Source organism: Heliconius melpomene, chromosome 20, assembly GCF_056956725.1.
Source record: "Heliconius melpomene rosina isolate 202511_hmr_F chromosome 20, ASM5695672v1, whole genome shotgun sequence".
Taxonomy (NCBI): domain Eukaryota; kingdom Metazoa; phylum Arthropoda; class Insecta; order Lepidoptera; family Nymphalidae; genus Heliconius; species Heliconius melpomene.
Window position 1 is genome coordinate 9,290,702 of NC_140408.1, and position 24,610 is coordinate 9,315,311.

Consider the following 24,610-nt stretch of genomic DNA (forward strand, 5'->3'; position numbering starts at 1 on the left):
TGTAATTAAATAACACTTTTATCTATAAAATGGTTAATTATAAAATAAATTGGATAATAAGACTGTAAAAACGTTTTAACGCCGATATGACACTCGGACATAATTGTATATCTGCCCAATAAAATGTTTTTATGTATGTTTTTTAAGCTTCACGATTTCACCTATATATAGTGGGGTAGACAAAGAGGTGAAGACAGAGTGTGAGTGATAGTTCGTTCTCCGCTTTCCACTCGAATTCGGGAGATTGTGTGTTTGTAAAACCAACTGGTTCCATCCCCACTCGAGAAAGTGAAATATTTATTTTAAATTTTTATATTTCAATTTTTACGCTCTGGTTTCCAGGCGAAAGTGTGGCGTTGAATTCTGCTACTCAACTTTCCATCGCTTTTATACTTAGTCTCAACATAATTATTGTTCGTGTGTCATAATGTCTTAGTTAATGGCTACTTTAAAGAGACTAAGCTGACATCATAAATTTTACAAAAGTGAAATTATCAGTATTTTTCTCGTACCCTATGTAAACAGGAAAATTTATGATCGTTAGTCATAGAAAGACAGTATTTCTAAGCTGAGTTCATTTGATATAAGCCTCATACTGAAGCGGTCTTAACTTATTATAGTAGTTGCCGTTGACCGCATAATTTAATAAACTTGAACGAAGCCAGTGTTGTATATCAAATATAGATAAAATAACATAAAATATTAATATTTCTTAGAAAAGAATGTAAAAATATAAATTATTAATGTTTGTTATTAATTATAGTTTATAATAAAATAAAATACTGTAATCTAATCTTTACAAGAATAAACGGTACAAGGTAAAAAAATATTTAATTTAATATAATATTTTAGTAACCTCGTAAAAGTTTAAACTAATTGAAATTTTAATCTAGATCATTTGATGACATCCAAGCTGTAGCAATTTAGCAACTAGTTATTTTTGCAGACAAATTTAGACAAATTTGGAGCTGTACATTTAAATAATATTAATCTATTTGTACACTTTACTACCATCGCGTTCGTCAGAACCTGAGCTTCATGAATCGTTAACACCTTTGAACCTGCCTGTACTCACCCCGTATCCTTGTTGAATCATGGAGTCTATGTGACTCTTGTCAGAATTTTTGAAACATATTCCCCTTAAAAAGTATATTTACAGTTAGATATTTTGACAGTTGTATAAATTTCGACAATAATTCCGCTCCAGTAGTCCGAAATGACAGTTATCGTTATTAGCTTAGTACACTGGTTCATTTACTACATATTCTATACACATCATGAGGGAATATAGATTCTATTTAATTAATTTAAAAATCATATTTGCTTGAATAGATTAATTTTCAGAGTGACAGGTTGTAGGTTGTATATATGGATATTTGAACCCTATCGGTTTTTTAAAGCGGCTTCCTTCTTTGAAATGTAATATGATGTGAATGCCATTTGAAGAACAGTTAAGAACGTTTATCTACTAACAAATAAGTTTACTTACAAAAATTAATGAAAACCCACTTCAAAGCTATACATACATATGCAAAATTAGAAAAATACAAAGTACTGTTTTAATTACTTTAAAGTATAATGTTTACTTTTTAAAGTATTATTAGAAATCGAAAGCGGTTAGCGTTTTTAAAATAACACGATAAAAATACATACCGTCTATATGTTTGTAACGTACTCGGCTAGAGGTTCCACGTAATTACAATAAGTGACATGTACCACTCAATAACAACACTACACACTAGATACCTTCCAATCAGGGTTTCCGCCTACAAGCAACTGTTTCCGTTTGACACAATTCCACTGCTTTTATTGTCTTTTTTTTCCTAAACCTACCCACTTTTACATTTGTACGCTGACAGTATTTTATTTTTGGAGTCGGTGCCAATCAAAGGATAGGGTATTTTTATAGAGTAAATTTTACTTAGCTTTTATTTTTACTTATTTGAAAGTTTTCTATATCCATCCGTTTTTTTCATTAATTCCAAAAACATTCTAACGAAATACAGTCCACGACCTTAATATACTCTTATCCAGGTTTTTTATCAGCTTCACTCAGTTCGCCACTTTCCTGCAAATTCTGGAGGCATTGCGTGTTGAGTTTCGGAACTCAACGCCGCGCTTTGCCTCGATACCAGAGCGAAGAAATGAAAATTATTCTTAATTAATAATTTAATTTATTATTTTTCAATTTTCCTTATTTTGAAATAAAAATTACTATTTTCTTACTTTTTTTATTTGTATTTATATATACAGAAACAAAAAAGGAAAAGAAGTATTAGTTTTAAATTTTGTTTCTTTTTATAAATTAATGTGATAACTAAATTATTATATAATTTTGTTGTGTAGGTACCTTATAGTTTATTTTACTTCTTGTTATAAATAAAAATGTTAATAGTTTTAAATGGTAAAAACTTAGATACAAATGGCCAGATATACTAATAATGCACAGTAGTACATTATTAGTATATCTGGAGTCAATGCTATTTATTAACCTAATAATATTGTATTACTTAGAAGGTCTATTAAAATAAGTTTAACCTTGCGGTTAAAGTAAATGATCTGAAATATTCGTAGAATACCGCAGTATGCTTATATTCATCTTAAATTACTAGTGGTTTATGCGTTCAGTATTTAACAATTTTTTTTTTCTAAAATGTAATATTAAGTTCATGGTAATTGGTTCAAGGTAAAGTTATATTTCTTTCAGTTTCCCTACAATAACCTAAAAGAGATACGGAGATAGAAGAATTTAAAAAGAGTATCTTCTTAATTATTATCCTAGATGATTTAGAATTTAGAGCAGTATAGTTCTAGTAGTAGTAGTAGGTTTAACTCCGAAAGTCTGCGAGGTTTATGCCTAAACCTAAGTATTTTTAAATATTGCTTTTTTAAATACTACAACCCACCTACACCTTACTAATGACTTATAATAGCAGCGTCACATAGTTAATTCTTAATATTTTCTTCTTTTATGGCATATATGGTAAAATATCTTAAGCCCATACTTAAAAAAATAATCAAAATAACTCAATAGTTAAGACGTAGAATTAATTAATTTAAGGTATGATAATTTATTTAGAAGTAAGATTATTTCATTTCTTATATGGTACGTCTTTTTATTGCCTTTACTTTTATCATTTTATCATGTCTTTCTTTTTTTTTAATAATGGGGAAGCTGTTAAAATTTAGTTCTTTTGGGTTAAATCTAATTTCACACAATATTAAATAATAAGCAAGTAGGAACACTAACTTAATGTATTTGATAACCTGTGATTAACTTTGACAAGAGCGGGGTAATTTTTTTGGCGGCAACAAAACGTGCACTATAGGCTTATTTACTCAGCACTCACGCCGTAACTCAGGCAAAGCCTGGCTTTGCCTCGATACCGGAGGGAAGAAATGGAATATAAATTAAATTAAAAATTAAATATTTATTTATAAATATTTCATCTGCTCGAGTGGGGATCGAACCCACAACCGTCGCGATACAGTCATACCTTTGTGCCCCTGGGCCAAGACGGCCTCAAATACGATACGATGTATATTCGTTAAATAAATAACAAAAATACTTATTTTGTTTTTTTATGCTCCATTTTGTTTCTGGATAAAGAGAGATGAGTTTTATGTAGTATCTAAGTATAGTTATTTAGATATTTAGACAACGATTTAAAAGTAAATACATGAAAATATTGACTCTCAGAATATCTAAATATCTTTTCTTCAAAAGATGATCTTTGAAATTTCTATTACATTTATACTCATTTGTTTCCAGAGTAAAACAAAGAGTTATCTGAGTTATTCTAAAAACATATTTATTATTTTTTACAACAACTACATATTGAATAACCATCAAAATTCGGCAGAAAGTGGGGAACGGAGTGCCTTAACACTAGGTTCCCGCTGCCTACTATGTTGTGTGCGGGATGCGGCGTGAAGGTGTATTTAATGAGAAGTAGGATAACAAAATAAAACATAATATGAATAAAATGTGTTTATTTACAAATGAAAAAATGTACATTAATTAAAATAAATTTGCGGCAACAGAAAATTCGAAAAGTAAAAAAATACTTTCAAAACAACACAATTCGCATAGAAGATACAATATAGAATTTAATATAATAATAAAAAAATATCTCGAACAATCAAATATAGCATTATATAATCCAATTATACAAATAAAAAACCTACTTTAATAAAAAAAAATATTATATTAACAAAAATATTATGAAATTATCTGAATAACAAAATGTGGTTTAAAATATGGTTATTTAAAAAACAATTAAATAAAATAACAGACATTTGATTATTAACTATGATGAACTAAAATTTTAAAATAACATCTTCAGCATATATATTATAGTATTTGCAGTAATTTATCTTAAGACGTTGGATACAGTATGTTATGTAAATATTATACAAGCATCATATATTCTAGCATCCATCTTGTTTTTTTTTTAAAGAATTATTATGTTATAAAATGTAAGTATTCATATTTTTTCTTATATGAATAGTTGCCAGGCTAATTTAATTAATTAAAACAAAAAATATAACTAATTGACATATTTTTCCGCACGCTTAATACCCATTATAATTTCTTCGATATACTTCAATGACCTTTTTTAATTCTTAAGAATTGCAATTTGTATAAATTGTTTACTTACAAACATTTAATATGGCGTTTGTTAAGAATACATAAATTTCATTTCTTTTATAATATTTATCTTTCTTTATTCACTTAAAATATAATTTTAATAATTCATGACAATTGTTATATAATTTTATTTATTCCTTACTTACCACGTCGTGTGCGCCATAGTAATGCGAAGTAGGCGAGCAGACGGAACCCAATGAAGAGTAACACCATGTTTACTACGTCCATTGTGAAGTCTGCCTGTAATGTCATGTTATATAACAATATTGTTAGATTAAATCAATTAATATAAACTTTAATTATATTATAAAAAAGTACCATACATGTTTAGGTATTTTAAATTTATGAACGAAAAATGGGTGAAAATGTAGGAACATTTGCTAAATGTACAATTGTAGACATCATTATGTCCACAGTTTATCTAACAGTTATAACATATAAGTGGGGAGCACTAGGTTCCCTCTGCCTACCCTGGAGTGTGCGGGATACAGCGGGACGCTGATAATATGTAGGTTCTCCTGTTAAGTAAAGTAAATCCAATATCTATCTATACTAATATAATAAAGCGGAAGAGTTTGTTTGTTTGTTTGTTTGAACGCTAAGATCTCTGGATCTACTGGATCGATTTACTTTGTCATTGTTTTGTATGAAAGCTGCATTCTTCAGAAGTGCTATAGGCTATATAACATTACATTACTCATATATACTAATAAATTAAAATACTTTCTAATTTGACATGCAATTTATTCTGCCATGTTAATAACAACCGTCGCGTCGCTACGCAACCGTTACCGCGACATTTTGATATTCATCCTTATGAAAATAAATATAATAGTCACTTTTAGCATTTCATCTAGATTGAAATTATATTTCTATAGAAATTATATTCTTATATTTCAAGCAGGCATAGCCGCGTCCGTGTCCGCTAGTACAAGATATACATATATGAAAAACGAAATGATGAATAATGTCTAACGTAAAAAATGCGTCAGGATAAGAAAATATATACTTTACGTAAGCTACGTACCTCAGAAAAGCTAAGCGTAGTAAGAACAACTTCGCCACTGGCAGGACAAGTGAAGTTCTCCCTAGTACACGCGATGCTCTCAACTCCTGACCACTGGTTAACGAGCAACGCTTCGTTGCCGTAGCGGAACCAAGATAAGTACGATATCCAGCCGAGGTATGGTGGCACTGACCTGGAAATAAATTATTGGATTAGAAGTAATTAGATTTTTTGATATTTTCTTTTTGGCTTCATCTCTATCTCTGTATATAACTATGAAATCCTTAAAAACACAATTTGAACCCTGCGATTTGTTAAAAATACTTTCATAGCGCGAACCCAACCCAAGTCCTTGCCACGAGGACCAGGGTCAAAAGAAAATAATTTTATTATCAATCTTTTAGTCTTTTAAATCATTTCCTGATTATTATAAAAGTGATGATTCTATATAACCTGAACTATATCTAAAAACTATAAATGTGTAAATTAATGTGGTTTACGTGAATAATTTTAAAAGTTCTATAATATTTGAACTAATAAAGCTTTAATTATTGCTTAATTATATAAATAAATACTGGCACGATCCTATAATGACGGCTATGAATGACCTAGACCTTTGAGGATGTTTCATACTTTGAATTAACTTTAATATGCAACATGCACATTAACATATTACATGTCGTACAGCGTAAATAAATAAACAGAGGTTAGAGATATTTTTCTTATTAAGATTAATAGCATGCAGTTTGTAATAAAAAATAAATTTATATTATTATCTCTCTATCTCGAGGTAATCAATGCCGTCGTAAAGTACCTACCTTAATAAGTCGCGTTACGGCATTTTCTTATTCTGGTAGATAAAGCACGGCGTTAAATTCCGCCACTAAACACGCAATATCTCGAAAAATAGGCGAAAAATGGAGAGCCGAGTATCTTAGCATTTCTCAGGTTCTTTCAGCCTACAATGCTATAAGAGGAAAAGCGTCAATTATATTGTCAATTAAATTATATAGATAAGACATACCCGGAGTTCAAGAAGAAGCCTCCAAACAACATGAATGGGATGATGATGGGTGGTCCCACAGATGCTGCCATACTGACGCTGCTGCTTGCACATGATATGAGGTAACCTGGGAATTTGAACATGATATAACTAATATAATAACTTAAATAACATTTAAAAGAAAAACTATTTGCTATTAATATGGCCTGCATTGTTATATCTTATATCTACTCTTTATTATAAGGAATCTCATTCACTTTATTGATTTTTAAAAAATATATATATATTTAAAATTCCTCATTTTTTATATTTGAGTGCAAAAGTAAAGTAAATAGTATATTTTTCAATTAAATGAAAATACTCCAATATATGTATGTAGGTACAGCCGTACTTATATAGTATACTAGCGCCCCGCTCGCGGTTTCACCCGCGTGAACTATGTTATAATTATTTTTTGTCTCCATGACTACGTCCTAGTGACGTCTATGCAAAATTTGAGACTCCTAGCATTTAGTAACGAATGACGAAAGACAAATGTCATTAGTAACGAAGTTTCATACAAATTTTTAACCCCAAAAACAAACCCTTAGAAGTTGAATATTGCAAATTCCCGTCTTAGCGAGCACCTACTTCCTATAAATAACTCCAATGCAAAATTTGAGATTCCTAGCACTTGTAGTTTCTGAGATTTCGTGATGAGTGAGTGACCTTTCGATTTTATATATATAGATAAACTAGCGGCCCGCTCGCGGCTTCGCCTGCGTGAACTGCGTTATTATTAATTTCTGTCTCCATGAGTGACGTCCATGCAAAATTTGAGACTCCTAGCATTTGCAGTAACGAAGTTTCATACAAACTTTCAACCCCTAAAACAACCCCTTAGAAGTCGAATATTGCAAATTCCCGTCTTAGCGAGCACCTACGTCCTATAAATAACTACTATGCAAAATTTGAGATTCCTAGCACATGTAGTTTCTGAGATTTCGTGATGAGTGAGTGACCTTTCGATTTTATATATATAGATAATATAAAAGTATAAATAGTAAAAAGAGCTGTAATGTCACATGACACAAAATACACATTAGGTGACACACAAGGTGACCTAGAAGTATAATTTAAATCGGTTTCTTAATTAAAAATCCCAAAAAAGCAAAAATCTCAAAAAAGCAAAAATCGTTAGTTGAATGCATCAAAAAAATCATATCTTTGTATCTCTATGTCATCTAATGTGATATTTTTACATATTTTTTTGTGAACGTGGCGTAGCGGCACGGCGCAGGCGTCTATAAACGTGAAGGTAATGAGTTCGATTCCCATTCAAGGGAATAAAATATTTTCATTAGTTTCGAAAATTGTGCAACAGAGTGTATTAGCACTAGGTTTCCTGTGCGTGCTATGCAGGGAAAAGCATGAAGCTTTTCTTTTTTCATTATTGTTTCAAATAATTTAAATGATTTCAATTATTTAATGGAACGTAAAGAATTTAAAATCTTAGTTACAAAAGATTTCATAACAATATTTATCAATGATGCAAAACGAAGTGCGCGTTATAAGCAATGTACCTACAATAGCTTATAGTAGAGTAGGTATTATATTATGCAGGTATCATTTCTAAATAAGTATTTTCGGAATGTCATTGTATCTATATACAGAGAGTGAGATCTCTCATAATTTATTCTTCAAATATGTAAATGTGTATTAATTAGTAACAGTTGCTTATTTAGAACGTCAAAGACTAAATGCTAACTGCTATAATTGTAAACACATTGATGTTTTTCTCACAGTTTATCGTTTATTTTTTATATAAAAGTTAAAAGAAACGGTAACTATGATACTTTAATTATAATTGCATAAATAATAATTCGATTCTAATATATTTATAATAGTTTCATTATGTATTGAGAAGCTTTACGTTTTTACCGGTATTAATTAAATACCTTAAAATTAAAGATACGTCAGTTGCGTAATAGGTACATATATGTAATTGCTTTAGATTTAAACCTTTTTATGTTTAAAACTGTTGACTGTAAGAATATAACAACATTCTATACCTAACTTTCTTAAAAATCGTATGTTATAATATAATGTCAAATGGCTCTTTATAAATGATGTAATAGTGAACAAGCTAAGCATTTTACTTAGATGAATTATAACGTTAATATAGCTAGATAAGAATTACTCAATGACTATTGTAATAAAAAGCTAATGAACACACATTTGAATGGAAATGAATTCATTGATTGTAATCCAATTCAAATCCAATTGTAAGTAATACCATTAAAATTACATATATGTATAATTATGTAAATTTGTAATTTAAAATCTTATTGAAGTGATAATAATCTCATATATATGTAATAAAGACGAACTATAAACTTATTACGTTTTTGCATTATCAATTACAAGAACGTAAGAAATCATAGGGAAATTTATAGATTCAATTAAGAAAATATCTAGAATTAAACGTCTTTTCGCTTCCTTATATATTTTCCCTTTTTTTATAGTTTGAATACATTGCGTATAAGGTAACGGCACCCAAAGCTGCTTTTTATAGCTAGTAAAGGGTTTGAGGGACCAACTGACTGTAAACGTTATGGTTGTGGGTTCGATTTCCACGTGGGAGAATAAATTATTTTTATTTTTTTATAAGAAAAGATGCATTGCATACATTCGTCACTCCACACGCAATGTCTTAAAATTTGGAAAGAAACAAAGAAATGTCGTTTCTTTTTACTCTCTGCTATTCTCTCTGCCAGCCATATGTGAGATAAAGCGTACCTAAACTAAATCAATCTTTGATCTCTAACAGGCGCGTGTACATCAATCAGACTCTTCCCAAATGATCCTCCACGATGTTATCTTATAATCAAGGAGATATATTTAACAAAATCAAGTAAAATTAATATAAAAAGTTAATTCTACAAACCGATTTAATTAAAAACAAACACGATTGAAGATATCGCCCTTATTATCATAATGATTACTTTCAAAATTTATGATAGTCCCAAGTTGGATGCCCTTCCAAAACTGGTTTAGGTGTATTAAAAAAGAATGTTGTGGAAGCCGCGTCGGTTAGTCAATAGTTGCGACACGTCAATCCCTATTAGAATATCTACATAAGGTTACTAGAAATACAAAATATATATATGTACTTAGATTCTAGAATGTATTTTCACATGAAACATTTTTGAAATAAGCAGTGAATTATGATAATGAGTTCAGATACTATTTAATCAGTTCACAATGTCAAAAAAACTGGGTAGAAATTGGAAAACAGAGTAAGTTTTTTTTCAAGGCGTTCTAGCTGGTGGAGAACGGAAAGCACAATGAGGAACATAAAGGTTTAGCTTATTATTTTCGTAATTACATGCAAAATTATATTTTTCAATAGCATTTATCAATAAATACTTTCCTACAGCATTGATTTGTATTTCATTGTTCAGTTCCTATTGCTGTAATTGATTTGTGGCGTAAAGTGTTAACACTTAGATAACTAGTGATTATAGTATATTATTGACTATTATAATTACATTTAATATAATAAATTTAATATTTTTTAAATTTAAAAACTGTAATAACAATCAAAATCCAACACGAACTTTGTTTAAAGCAAATCCTTAGTTAAGATAATTCTTTGTTATATCGTTAACTTCATCAACAAATTTTACAATATACATTTCTTTTTCCGACAAGGAATCTATATGTATGTAGGTATAACTTAAGACTTACCAAAGGAAGTAGCGACATTAGTGATCAACGCTGCCAAGCCCGAAGCAATAAAAAACCTCTCGGGTGCTGGGTTCAATCCTATCATGTAATACGCTATGGTGGTGAACACCAGTGGTATGGTAGCGAACACGGGGGCCTCAGCTAGCGTCTTCGATAAGAAGTAAACGTCAGCCCGGTACATCCCCGAGTGGTGCTCGCGTATGAATATTGGTAGTTCTGAACAGAATACCTGAAATCAAGTTAATTTTCACATTTTAAATTACTAAAAAAAAGGTTTTACAAATTATAATTAATAAAGTTGGATAACATTATTACATAAGATTATTTTTTCTGAATTGAAAAAACACACGTGTAGGTTGAGATGATATTTCGAATTAATTATACTTGGACAACATTTATGTACCTTTATTATTCATTCATCTTTGCATTACATATAAAATAAAATTCCTGTATTTTTTATTATAAACATTATAAATCATATAATTATTAATTAAGCTATTATTATTACGAAGTAATATTTGTTATAAAGAGCGTTACTTATTTCCAAAAATATTAAATTGGAATTGTAAATAATTTTGTTAACGGTCATAAATTTATAAGTGACTTTTGAATCGAAGATAGTAGAATTGATTTTCATAAAGAATTAATTGTCATATTTTTATAATATTTTTTTTTGGGTCCAATGGGTTAACTTTTACAAATAGAAATGTTTAAATCTTAACTTACATTAATAACAGCGAAAATGTTTTGGAAAGTCATATTAGTCAGGAACATGAAGATAGCTCCGTTGATATTCATTACTCCGTCTTGGTCCAACTGTTGTCCGAAATATATCACGCCTATGAGAATTGACACCATCTAAAACAATGTAAAATTTAAGCTTTAATATATATAGTACTTGATTCTCGATACCTTATGAAGAAAAAATATGAAACTTCGAATTGGCAAAATAACAGCATCAGCCAAATATTTTTTGACGTAGGTAAATAGGATTTATTATTTCTAAAATATTGAAAAATAAAGTTATTATCCTTGTTAGCTAGCTATCCCCTTATGATAATTTAATACAGAAATACAAAGAAAATTGTAAAACAATGTAGACCGATCTATAACTATGTTTATAAAAAATGATATTATAAAAAAAACTTACAATAGTCTGTAAAAATCGCACTTTGATGAGCATAGGTTCTTTAGTGACCGAGAGCCAGGAGCGCCAGAGTACGGCGCGGAACTGTGCACACCACGACGCCTTGTAGGGAGACCTCTTGGCGCGGAGAGCGACGGCACTACTCCACGCTGAGTCCGCCCAGCCGGACGAGATTTTACGCTAAAAGAATAGAAAATTATTAGAAATTGTTAAAAGTAAAGGAATAAAAGGCACACATATAACTTGAAGTTAAATGAAATTAATTTCATTTTAATAAATAAAAACCTTTTAATAAATACCGTGTTAAGAAAAATATCCTTTATTAATCAAATAATAAATATATTTAAAGAAATATTTATTTAAAAAACATAAATGACAAGAAATTACTTCATGAAACAAGGCATTTTCAGCTTCAGCAGCAAGCTTACAACCTATTTCAGACTTCGCGAAGGCAGTACAAACAGTGTCGATTGTGTGTCGAGTGGTCTCCTCCCTGCCGGGGACTCCCGCTAAGAGTTGTATGTAGTGGTCCGCTGGGTTATAATTAGCTGGGCATGCTGCTCCTAGTCTAAAATATGATGATATTTAATGAAAAAAAAAATACAGTCGAATTGATAACCTCCTTTTCTTACAGAAGTCGGTTAAAAATGTTGAAATTTGCGTTAATTGTCTTATGCTTATTTTAAATATGTATTTTTATATAGAAGCAACTAGACTTATCATTAACTAATTTGCTTATTTTTTTATTGTTTTATTATAATTGAAGTCAAAAATACTTTTAGTTTATGCATAAAGTAAAATGAAAGCCGTATTTGTAAATGGTCTAGATCTATAAAAATTAGTATAGAGTAATGAAATCGAATGTTGATGTCAGCTTTTAAGCTAATATTCTGAGACCATACTGTCGATAATTTAATGAGATCAGAATAATATTATTATAACTAACTTATATGAGTGCAGTACTTAAGTTACATTCAAAATTAATGTTAATTCATGACAACACGAAAATGAGAGAACTGAAAATACAAACAATAACTTTTAAAATTCAATTTGCCGAATAACGATTGTAACTGTACATATTTCTCTTTTAAATTGCGCTTAAAGTACCTTACCTTAATAAACCTTAATAAATAAAAACCAGAAAATGCAAACAAGTTTGGACACAAATATAAACAGTTAATGTTACTTACTCTCTAAAGAACTCGGTCGCTTGGTCCGGGGAGCCGAGGAAGGCCACTCTGCCATCAGCCATGATAAGGAGCTTGTCGAACATAGCGTAGAGCTCGGAAGAGGGTTGGTGTATCGTCACTACTATAGTTTTACCCTTTTTAGCTAAGCCACTTAATACCTGTTTTGATACAAATTACATTTCATGAATTTGCGTTTTATAAATATACTAGCGGCTCGCTCGCGGTTTCACCCGCGTGAACTATGTTATTATTAATTTCTGTCTTCATGACTACGTCCTAGTGACGTCTATGCAAAATTTGAGACTCCTAGCATTTGTAGTAACGAAGTTTCATACAAATTTTCGAACCCAAAAACAACCCCTTAGAAGTCGAATATTGCAAATTCCCGTCTTAGCGAGCACCTACGTCCTATAAGTAACTCCTATGCAAAATTTCAGATTCCTAGCACATGTAGTTTCTGAGATTTCGTGATGAGTGAGTGACCTTTCGATTTTATATATATAGATACAAGTATATACAAGTATATATGCGACTGTTAATAGCTTACTAGGTATATTGCATTATATTTTTGTTTTTGTATTTTATTGATAAAAAAATTATAAATTTAATTTTTTACGTAATTTTCAGTGATTTCCTACAATAGTAAATTACAATACAATACGATTTAAATATATATACTAACCTGTATAACATTCTGTGCCATAAATGAATCTAAGCCTGATGTCGGTTCGTCGCAGAACATAAGCGGAGGGTCGGTAAGGACTTCGCTGGCGAAGGAGAGTCTCTTCATCTCTCCACCCGATATGCCCTTTAGACGTCCTGGTATTCCTATTACTGTGTTCTGACATTTTGATAGTGCCAACTAAAACAAAAAATAACATTAAGTTTCATAAAAAAAATATAAAATAAATGTATCTTAATAGACTGATAGTATAGAACTTTTTTGTATTGAAAAAAATACGTTATGTAGTCCTTTTTTATATCATTTTCTACCCACATTTATAGGTATACTATAATTGATATAGAATTATGGTAAATTAAGAATATATTATTTAAAATACTATTAGTAACACCTGTTTTCATTTCTTGCATGTTTGCGATTGTGTTGTTCCGTTCACAAGGCAATAGGATTATACCGTCTACTTCTTCGGTTACATACCTAACTTTAATCCAATTTTTGTACTGGTAATGTTTTTATACGGGTATTAATAAAATCTATCAATTTCAGTGTAATATTTAGATTTTATAGTCGATATGTTAACCAATTTTTTTATATTTTTTTATGTACAGAATTGACTTTTCTATACTTTTATTCGATAAAAATATGTGCTACATATTATTATAGATATGAGAAAGGACCTATCCTTTATTTAAATCCTTTGGACATAAACTAAAACCTGCTATTCATGTATTATTTATCAGTTTCACATGTCAGTCCAATTAAATAATGAACACTACGAGTATAATAAATAATACCATTACTGTCTTATAAAAAGTGACATGTCCTCCTACGTTCATCTTTGCTTAAAAATTAAAAAAAAAATTATAGGCTTAGCGTCACATATCTTTGACTTTTTTTCCGCTTCACGCTGAACTCTGCATGTAGCAGGATAGGCAAAGGGAGCCACATATTAAAACACTCAGCTCCTCACTTTCAGCCTAATTCTGGAGGCGTTGCGTGTTGAGTAGCGGAACTCAACGCCGCGCTTTATCTCGCGTTCGAAAATATTAAATATTTCAATTCCTCGAGTGGGAATCAAACCCACAACCTATCGTGCTTATAGTCACACTCTGGCGCTTCTGGGCGACGACGGGCCTTTTATTTTGTTATAAATAATTTCTTTTAATTAACACAAGTGTTTAGTACGTATTTTACTTACTTCGGATATGACTTCTTGGACTCGTCGCATTCGTTGTGCATAAGGTATATGACGGTCCATTCGCACAAGGGCCTGTAACAAAAAATATATAATTAGGTTTGTGATCATATTTACTAGAAATGTATTAATAAGACTTTATATAGGTACTTTTGACATAATACTCATATCGTTTGAAAGTCCCATATACATAAAAAATATACAATCTCCATTTTCTGTTTTATAAAAACTTATTAGGCGTAATATGCCGGTTCTATTTATGTTTTTTTCTATTCAACTCTTATATTATTTTGAATTAAAACTTTTGTCTTAGAAGGTCAAATTAGTCTCACATGTATAATAAAATTTCATAAGTTGTGTTCTGAGTAGTTGAATGGAAAATAATGATATATAAGTATGATTGCCGAGGCCCGAGACTAAGAGTTTAGAGAGAAAAGATGTATCGTACTTTGCCTTTGCCAATACTAAAATAAAAATAATAAGCTTTTTATTAAATATTCTTAAATATTATTTGTACATGTGCGGGATTAACAGCGGAAAATATTTTAATACAATACTTGCAAAATCAAATATGTATATGTATTTCAAATGTCGAGACAATAAAATAAATGTGGATAAAATTAAACCCAATGCTCCATTAATTTTATACCAGATAAATATAGTCAAATGATTTTTTCAAAATTCCTAGATAGCTTAATGATTTTTTTTTTAATAATAACAAGCATAATTCTTTAACAATATTTATCAATCACAAAGTGTTTCCCGAATTTATACAATCGATACGTTTTTGTTATATGTTTAAACAACTTAGTCAAATATGGACATAACTTAGATGCTCTAATCTTAAGGATAAGTTGTCTAAAATAGCTCTTAGTTTAAAATATTTTTAATGTGTTGCTTAAATATTAAAACTTAAAGCTTAGGACATTATACGATAACATTTCGTTGTTCTGTTATTTCGTATTATATATGACATATATTTATATTATTTTTTAAATATTATACTGCACTTAGGAAAAAGAAAGGAAAAGGAAAGAAAAATATTTTTAGTGGTCGGTTTCCAAGAGGCGCGGCGTTAAGTCCCGCTACGTAAAAATCTTTATTCGTTTCTAAAAAAGTATATATAATATAGAATGAAACTTTAATGATATAATACATAATATTCAGGTTTCCACTAAAGTTACGCGTCAGCTTTGAATTGAAAATATATAAATTACTGTCATTAATGACATGTGACAAGGTCTCCAGTGGTCTCTGCGAGAGCGAACGGCCGAACATCCGCCCACTTTGTGAATAAGATTAAGATTAAAGAATTTGTTTTGGAATATAATAAAGTAGCGTCGTCATCGTCTTAGAGCTGATAAAAGTTGCAATTAGTATAAAAAATCGCCAAATATTGATATAATAGTAACTCGTTCAATTTCTAACATCTTTATTGGATATAAAAAAAAAATATATAAATTTTATATATAAAGATATTAAATAAATCTATTTTCAATCAATTTTGAAACTAATTCTGTCACACACTACACCAAGCTATTAACGCAAGCTTGAGAGGCGCCGACACCATTTTCTCGATAATTATATTAATCATATAGTAAAACTGGTATGGTCTTACATACTACATAATGACTAGAAGCTAGTTTGAAGAAAATTATATATTGCGTTCTCTGTGACAACTTCTGACATGTTTGTATAAACTATATACAGGATGGAATTGTCAGCGCCACTTTAAATGAAACCACAGTTTTAACTACTCTTTAAAAGCCTAATATAATTCGGAAAAAAAATAATTCTCAAAAATGAAAAAGTTTTTTTTTTCAAACAAAATAAATAACAAAGTTATTGTTTTAAAATAAAACGCCATTTGTAAAGTATAACATAGGCACGCACACATTTACCTGTCAGAGCGGCACCGTCGCATACGTATGTGTGCGTGACACGAAATACAGGTATGGATAAAATGTAAAAAAAATCCTACGTCCAAACCGTTGAGGTACCTTGATTATTTTTTTTTAATTCTGGGTTTGAAATATTTTACCCTATATGCAGTTTCAGTAAAAGAAGCGTTGCCTCTTCCACCCTGTATATATAAAAGGACTTGTCCTCACTGACTGAGGTAAGACGCACGCACAGCCGTAACTGCTGATGGTAGAAACGTGAAATTTGGACAGATGATTTTCGTAATCTGGACATCCACTAAGAAGGGATTTTGAAAAATTTTAACCCAATAAGGATGAAATAGGGGTTGAAAGTTTGTATGGAAAAATCTTTTAATCTAATAATTACTATTAAAATATTTAATTTTAAAGTTATATATTTATACTTTGACTGTCTCGTACATAATGTCAAAAGATCTTTAGTTCTATTTAATTAAACGTTTCTATTGAGTTGTTTGTCAGTAATACTACCATTACTGTAGAACAAAATGAGGTACTGACAAGTTGATATTAAATATACATGAGTAACATAATAATAATTATTCTTCAATAAATTTTGCATAATTCGACATGAACGATATTTACAAATTAATTTACTATTACAAATAAATATTAAATATATACAAATATGATATGATGACATAAATAGCCGAAATAGGGGGCCTATTTCGGCTATTCTGAAAAGGCAAAAAGAGAATACGAGAACAAGTAGGTATTTAATTCTTTAGACTTTGATAAGATAGCTTGATAACAAAAAAAGAGTCCTCTCTTTAAATGCGATGTACAAAAGTGGTATAAATTTATATCTAATTACTTAACATATTTTTTAAAGTTATTTTATAAATGCCATATAAATGATTTTTCATTACATATACTCTATATAACATTACACTATTTTGTATATAATATTGGTTCCTTTACTAACCTGGAAAATTAAATGCTCTCGCACTGTCAAGGTCCCAATGAACAGATCCTGTTGCTGAACGTATGCAGACAAGGCTGCCATCGCTTCAGGAGTAGCTGGCTGTCCATTGAGAGCTCTTGTACCGCTGGACACCACACCACTAGGTGTTCTGAAGGTCAAGGTGTTTAGAAGCGTGGTCTTCCCAGCGCCTGATGAGCCCATGAGGGCAAGCAGTTCTCCAGGATATGCCGCGCCATTTACTGTTAATGAAATTTACAGAAATTAAAAATTTATTGAACATTTCAGTTTCAGGAAACTGTTTGACTCCAATAATTTTGAAATATATTTTCATTGTTAATTGCCCTCGCAATTAACAATGAAAATATATTTGTTATGTTTTTTTAATGAGTGAGAACGTTGAGTTCCGCCACTCAATACGCATGACTCCAGAATTCGGCAGAAAGTGTCTTAATGTGAACGGAGTGTCTTAACACTAAGATCTTTTTTGTTCTGTTTTAATTTCCTGTACATACAAAGTACTTTACTACAATTACTTACTTACAAAATAGTGCACATAAGGTAAATTCACTTTAAATTTAGTAATAAATTATTTGTTATATTCTTCAAGCAGTGCCTAGATCATGTTAAACATACCTAGAAGTTGAATAAATATTTACTTTCTTAAGAATTTTTAATCCAAAATCTTACTATTTTTGAGCAGTTGCTTCCTCTGTTGGAACATGCGGTCGTTGGAACCTCTCCAGAAATTCCAGAATTTCTTGTTTCTTGACCTGTCCTCTGTGGCGAAAGCGTTGATGTCCGCCCAGGTGTATGTGACCTTCTCGACCCCACCGATTGCTCCATAGCCTCGGTTTGGTGGAATCGCTAAGGTCACTTCACCGCCACTGGCACGAGGACTGCCACTAGGTGAGCTCCCCTATAAACAAAATGGTTATTTTCAATATTAATAACATAGATACATATAATTTAGTAATATCATTTTTCTTTTTCGAAGTAAAAGAATAACATATTATATATATTCATTTCTTCGCTCTGGTGTCAAAATTCGGCGGAAAGTGTGGAGCGGAGTGTATTAACACTAGGTTCCTTAGTCCTAATGCCCTAACCTACCTTGCTGTGTGCGGAATACAGGGTGAAGATGATTTTATTTAATTGATTTTATTTTTTACTAGAAATTATATTAAAGTTAAGACTATAAATAAGTATAACAAACATTTTCGGGTATCATATTCATATATAGTACTATACAGTAATTGGATTGTTTTTATTTTGCCGCATTAACCAAGAAGTTTAAATATCCAGGGCAACACAAAGCCGTGACAGACTGTAACCGGAGTCGGGCGCGAGAGGGGCCGATATCGATCAACAACCGATTACTCGTGTTACATTATACAGTAGTGGGTGTTCACTAAATATTCTTTATAAAATAAAACCAGTAGCAATTCAAAATGAAATGTTGAATTTCAAAATGGTTGCTAATTAAAAATGGCAATTTAAGACAATGATTGATACGAGGATTATTATAAAAAGGATTATTTTAAAGAAAACATTTTAGAAGTCTATAAAAAATATAAGAACTATAAATCAAATAAATATACGAATTATACATTAAATTATAATTTAATCCAGATCCATGCATTCATTTTCTTTATCTGCCATTGTAGAGACTGTTCCTGGCGAGACGTAAGGATAAAGAAATTCATTTCTAATGGAACCACAACCACACGTCCAACTATGTCCATAATTTTTATTATTAGACACGGTGACAGATTATACCTTAACTTAATAAACTTTATTTTTTTATATATTTTATCTATAACATACTACATAGCTACTAAATTTGAATAAGAAACGAATTATCTAGTTCTCTCATGCCTATTTGTATAAATAACTCTATTGATAAAGACGAAGCTTTTATAAAATTCTGTCTCATAATCCATAAATGTAAAATGCTTTAAATTTATGAAGTTACAAGAAACTAACAAAAAAGTATCGACAATTTAAAAGTTTAGAGTGTTTTTTCTGTAAAATTACCGATTTTTACATTCAATCCATATAAAGTAAGTAGAATATTTAAAATAGGCAAAATCAAATGTAATTTTAACATTTTTTGATAAAATATTTCGGTGCCATTTGAAGATCGTCAAAGCGTCTTAGAACAGGAAATAGGTGATTGTGTCGAATTGGACCCGATTAAATGAATTGGTTCCACATAGAGTTGGTAACTATTTTACTCGTACGCCTAGCTCTAGGTAAATATTGCTATAGTCATATAGTTGAGGCCAGTCGTAGCATGTGACTGTAGACGCGACAGGTTGTGGGTTCGATTCCCACTCGACGAAATGAAATATTTAATATTTTCGTATCTTCGCTCTAGTGTCGAGGCAGAGCGCGGCGTTAAGTTCTGCCAACACGCAATGAACTCGACGGAAAATAGGGATCGGAGTGTCTCAACACTAAGTTCCCTGTGTTTACCCTTTTATGTGCGAGATAGAGCGTGAAGCTATAAAAAAACAATTATTTTATCAAAAGTGTTTGACAAGAAATGAAGACGCGACTAAATTTAAAATCAGAAAATATGTTTATTGATTGCAATTTAATAAATTTAGATGTTAATGTGTTATGTAAGTAGGATTATGCGAAAATAATTTTAAATATGTGGACTTTTATTTATTTAAAAACTTCACAAAAACTAACACAGGTTTTTGTACTTTATATTTAAAAAATAAACATGTAATAAACTTACTTACGTTGCGTATTGCCTGCCTAAAATTAATATACCTTTACTTGTGATAGAGGCGACATTAAGCAAAATTTGTTAACTTCTATCAAAAATCAAATTACAAAATTATTGAATGCAATTTGGCCACAATTAAAATTAAATTAAGCATCATTACACATTCATTTTAATTCTTTAAATATTTCTATGACAACGAAATATATTAGAAATGTTACAAACCAGCGGAACGAGATCGTTAAGAACTTGTTTTATTTTTTGTTAATACTTGGGCCAGTGACTTAAGCGATGGACCTCTAATATTTGGCCTTGAGAAATAGGAATTTACGTGTGCCCTTATAGTTGAAGTCGCTAGCGAGTGCGTTAACGGTTGATTGCGTAATATAGAGGGAGTAACATTGCTACATCGAAATAAGCGTAGGGCCTTCGTAGGTATTTTTAAATTTGTGTCAGCAATTTGAATATGTTTATATTAATTTGAAATACAAGAACACTAAGTTATAGTACATACCTTAAAATTTATATAATAATATAAAAATGTAAATAATATTTTTTAGAAACATTACTGTCCAAACATTGCCTATTAATAATCCTTCTTCTTTCTTCTTAGAATGAAATAGCTTATTGCTACTATGTTCCAGAAAAAAAAATCATTATTGACTCTACAATGACATTGTTGATTCACATAAAAAATAAACCTTAACTGGCTTAATTTCACATTTATAAAAGTGGAATGACATTTGAAACTACATAAAATTTATTAAATTTTGATCTTAGAATTGAGTATATTTTAATTGTATGATTGTCGTTTTTGCATAAATTCTTAAGTGTATTTGAATAAAAGTCAATTACTAAACATCTAGTTAGAAGATAACATCCACTCCATTAAAAAAATCTAATATGGGAAATAAAAAATAAGGTTACTAGGTACATTAACAGCTTAGACTTATATGACTCTAGATCTTGATCATGACTTGGTCATCAAATCGAACCCCTGGTTCTGAAAGTTCACATTTATGGTACAAAAGGATTCTCCAGACAAGGAACTTTATAAGTTCAATACATTATACCACCACCACCTTTCAGCCATCGCCACCTATCTATAGCTTTGCAAAGTGCAGGACATTGAAATGATAAAAAAAATGTTTTATTGGATTGACACGGCAAACAGACAGAAACTAGTGGTAAGACGTACTGACTTTCCATCTAATGTTAGAGATATTACAAGGGCGAAACTCAACGCCGCGGTTAGTTTTTTAAGTACCAGAACATGAAAATGAAAATAATTTTAATATAAAAGACAAAAATACTTAAATATAAATTGTAAAGATGCCTCACGCAGCCCGTTCCCATGAACTAGCCAGTATGCAAATTAACTATCAATTTAAATTTATACAAAATATGTAATAACATTATTTTTAGATATTCAGAGTGGGTTACATTTTAATATTAAAAAAGGTGAGATGAGTCTCTATGATATTTTAAATTCCTTATATTATAAAATACTCCTTTATTCTCTTGCTGCAAATTATATTGATGAAATTATTTTAATTGTAATTCATTAATTAAAATAGCGTTATGTGATTATTGGTTACTACATTAAAGAGTTATTGCAAAATCACGGTTTTTTTTAAACACAGGTAAGGTAGGTTAAGTAGATTTTAGGTATACATATGTTATCAGGTTTTTAAAATTTCGAAAATTGATTTTGTATTCTCTACTAATTATAATTAAAATAAAGGTCGATTTTGTACTTTTTTTACACTATCGAATGGTATAAAAAGGACAAAAAAACGGATTTAGAAGGTTTAGCAGGTAGAGTATACTTTAAGCCGACGATATCATACTATGATAATTATATTCTTTCAGTTGAACCGTACAATGAGCGGCGTTGAGTTCCGCCAGTCTTAGAGGAAAACGGAGTGTCTTAAGTTGCCCCCCCATTGGTATGCGCGGGATACACCGTAAAGCTGTTGTGCCGTCTTCGTCCAATAAGGTCATATTTTGTAAATGCACACGACAACCACAGGTTAAAAATCTCATCATAATAAAGGTAAAAATATATTTTTACTGTTAATGTACTGTATTTATTTGTTCTTGTTTATACAGAAGAAACTTCTTAGCATCCCATTCACCGTGTGGCTGCCAGTTCCAGGCTGAAAGCTGAAGGCGTGAACCTGTTAGAGTAGCCTGATTCAAATGTAATGACCGCAATGATTTATCATCAGTTTTGCTCTGCCTACTTTACTTTAATAAAAATTACAAATAATTTACTTATCTGATCAAATATTTAAGACTTACATTTATTATATATGCACATATTTATAATATGTATAGTATTTTATGTAAAATATATTTTTTTATTCTAGACATACGAAATTAATGCCTAATATAAGACAGGATCTATTAAAGTGGGTCTATTTGAATATTTATACGGTTTCATCTATCGCATTGTTTTAAAAAATCCTTGGTATTTCTTAATTTATAGTGCGGTGTTGAGTTTCGTCGTTCAACACATAATGTGTAAATTCTGGCGGAAAGCAAAGGACGGAGTGTATTAGAGCTTTGTAATAAAGTATAATTCATAAAATCAAATTATGCCATTATGACACAGGGTCACAAGGTAAGTATGTAACTGTAATGCGACGGTTGTGGGTTCGATTCCTACTTGGAGAAATGAATTATAATTATTAATTAGAATTATAAATGCGTTAAGATCCGCCATTCAACACGCAATGCCTCGAAAATTCGGCGGAAAGTGGAAAACGGAGTGTCTCAACACCAACGCGTGAAGCTGAAGAGAAAATCACAAAATATAATTCCGTTATTAAATACAACTTACATAAAAATAATCGGGCATAATATGGAACTTGAAAAATAATATACTTAATGATATTTAACCGGTTTGTACTTTTTCTGAAATCTGCGTTAATATGTTCTCAGTAATATTCCATTCGGGCATGACAGTGTTCTTGAATCTATACATAAAAATTAAATTGTAGCGTCCTGTTTGTGATTTAAAAATAACTCATTTTTCCAAGTGCATATAGAAATAGATTTTAATGAGATACTAAAACAAACAAACAAATTTAAAATCTTTGTCTGTCAGCTTGTGTTCGGAACAGCTGAATCGATATTTGTGCTTTTACTAAAAGAGAGGAGTGGGTTGTGGAGAAATATATAGGCAGGCTACTTTGTGTCCCGAAATTGCCACGGAATCGCGATTTACGCGGGAAAACCGCCTACCTAGTACGGTATGAAATAACTAAACATTTTTCTTTTCAATACGACATATTTTCCGTACGAAATCAATAAAATCACAAAAGATTTGTTTTACCCGCACTGTCTATTTTATATTATATTTATTAAGCACATAATAGTATAGATAACCATATTAAAATAATAAGCCAATTATAACTTCCAATTCAATAATATTAGACAAATATTCGTAAGTTCAAGTGGGCGAAGCCACGCGGGGGCCGCTAGTTAATTATAAATTAATTATAACCAGATAATATTTTTTATATAATGATAACAATGTATCTTTGTTATTATGCCGTAAAACATAAAATGTAGACACAAATTTCTAAAATAAAATAATTTCTAAAATAAAGTGGTTTTTAAGCTCTACGCTTAATGCTCTACATTAGTACAGTAAATCGATAATAAATAACAAATATATATTTCTTCATAAAGACTTGTAAACAGCCTTAATAATCTATTGATAAAAAATAATAATTAATTAAATACTTACTGGTGGAGAATTATTGTAAGACACACGTTGATTATCAACAGACGAAGAGATGAGCGGCTCGTGCTCCTCAGCGCCGGCGGTCATTTTGAACTAATTTAAAAAATCCAATACAATCCAAAGAAAAAAAGAACTATTTAATATACAATTTCTAAGCTATCACAGTCATGTTAACATAATTTTTCAAAGAAACACGCGGTTTTTCAAATGTGGTATGGCGGGGTGTGACAGTGCGTGCGCGCGATGCGTTAGGTGAGACGGTGCGCCCGGAACTGTGGGCTGCGCTCCCACTCGGCTATACAAACGACGCATTTGTCGTCGCTTGTTTCATTTACCTTCTTGAAGTCACTAATTTTGAATAATAATATTTGGTTTGTTATTAGATAAGAGATAACGTCAATTAGAATATGTATGCAGTTGGTTTTTTTTTCAGTTTGGCTTTATCCCACATATAGCAGCATATAGTAGGGAAAGAGAAGTAAGTTATATACCTCATTCTCCAGTTTTTGTCCATTTTGGAAACTATGCGTGTTGACTGGCGGAGCTCAACCCCGGATTGTCTATTCTATGTTCGTATTTTATTTATATTTATTTATTTATTTTTTCGTTATTTACAGTTGGATACTAGTTTTATCTTTTGAGAAGAATATTTTA

At 30.5% G+C, this 24,610-nt stretch overlaps 1 protein-coding gene across 1 annotated transcript; it reads right to left on the minus strand.

The window, feature by feature from the left end:
• Window positions 1-3,978: 3,978 nt before the first annotated feature.
• On the minus strand, window positions 3,979-24,189 carry w (eye pigment precursor family transporter white). Its single transcript, XM_085204828.1, has 13 exons — window positions 23,960-24,189; window positions 18,156-18,384; window positions 17,469-17,707; window positions 14,607-14,678; window positions 13,409-13,588; window positions 12,727-12,884; window positions 11,924-12,104; window positions 11,540-11,716; window positions 11,116-11,247; window positions 10,390-10,618; window positions 6,682-6,787; window positions 5,679-5,850; window positions 3,979-4,891 (listed from the first exon to the last, which is right to left on the minus strand). Exons 1-13 carry the CDS (start codon window positions 24,041-24,043, stop codon window positions 4,790-4,792), a joined length of 2,061 nt encoding a protein of 686 aa, XP_085060954.1. The 5' UTR covers window positions 24,044-24,189; the 3' UTR covers window positions 3,979-4,789.
• Window positions 24,190-24,610: the final 421 nt, after the last annotated feature.

What these genes read in the sequence shown, in the direction of transcription:
- w (XM_085204828.1), bottom strand. Translation starts at nt 24,043, where the DNA reads ATGACCGCCGGCGCTGAGGAGCACGAGCCGCTCATCTCTTCGTCTGTT. An exon ending in GAAGCAACTGCTCAAAAATA is followed by an intron (nt 17,708 to 18,155) that starts GTAAGATTTTGG and finishes TTTCATTAACAG; the next exon opens with TAAATGGCGCGGCATATCCT. An exon ending in TGGCACAGAATGTTATACAG is followed by an intron (nt 12,885 to 13,408) that starts GTTAGTATATAT and finishes GTATCAAAACAG; the next exon opens with GTATTAAGTGGCTTAGCTAA.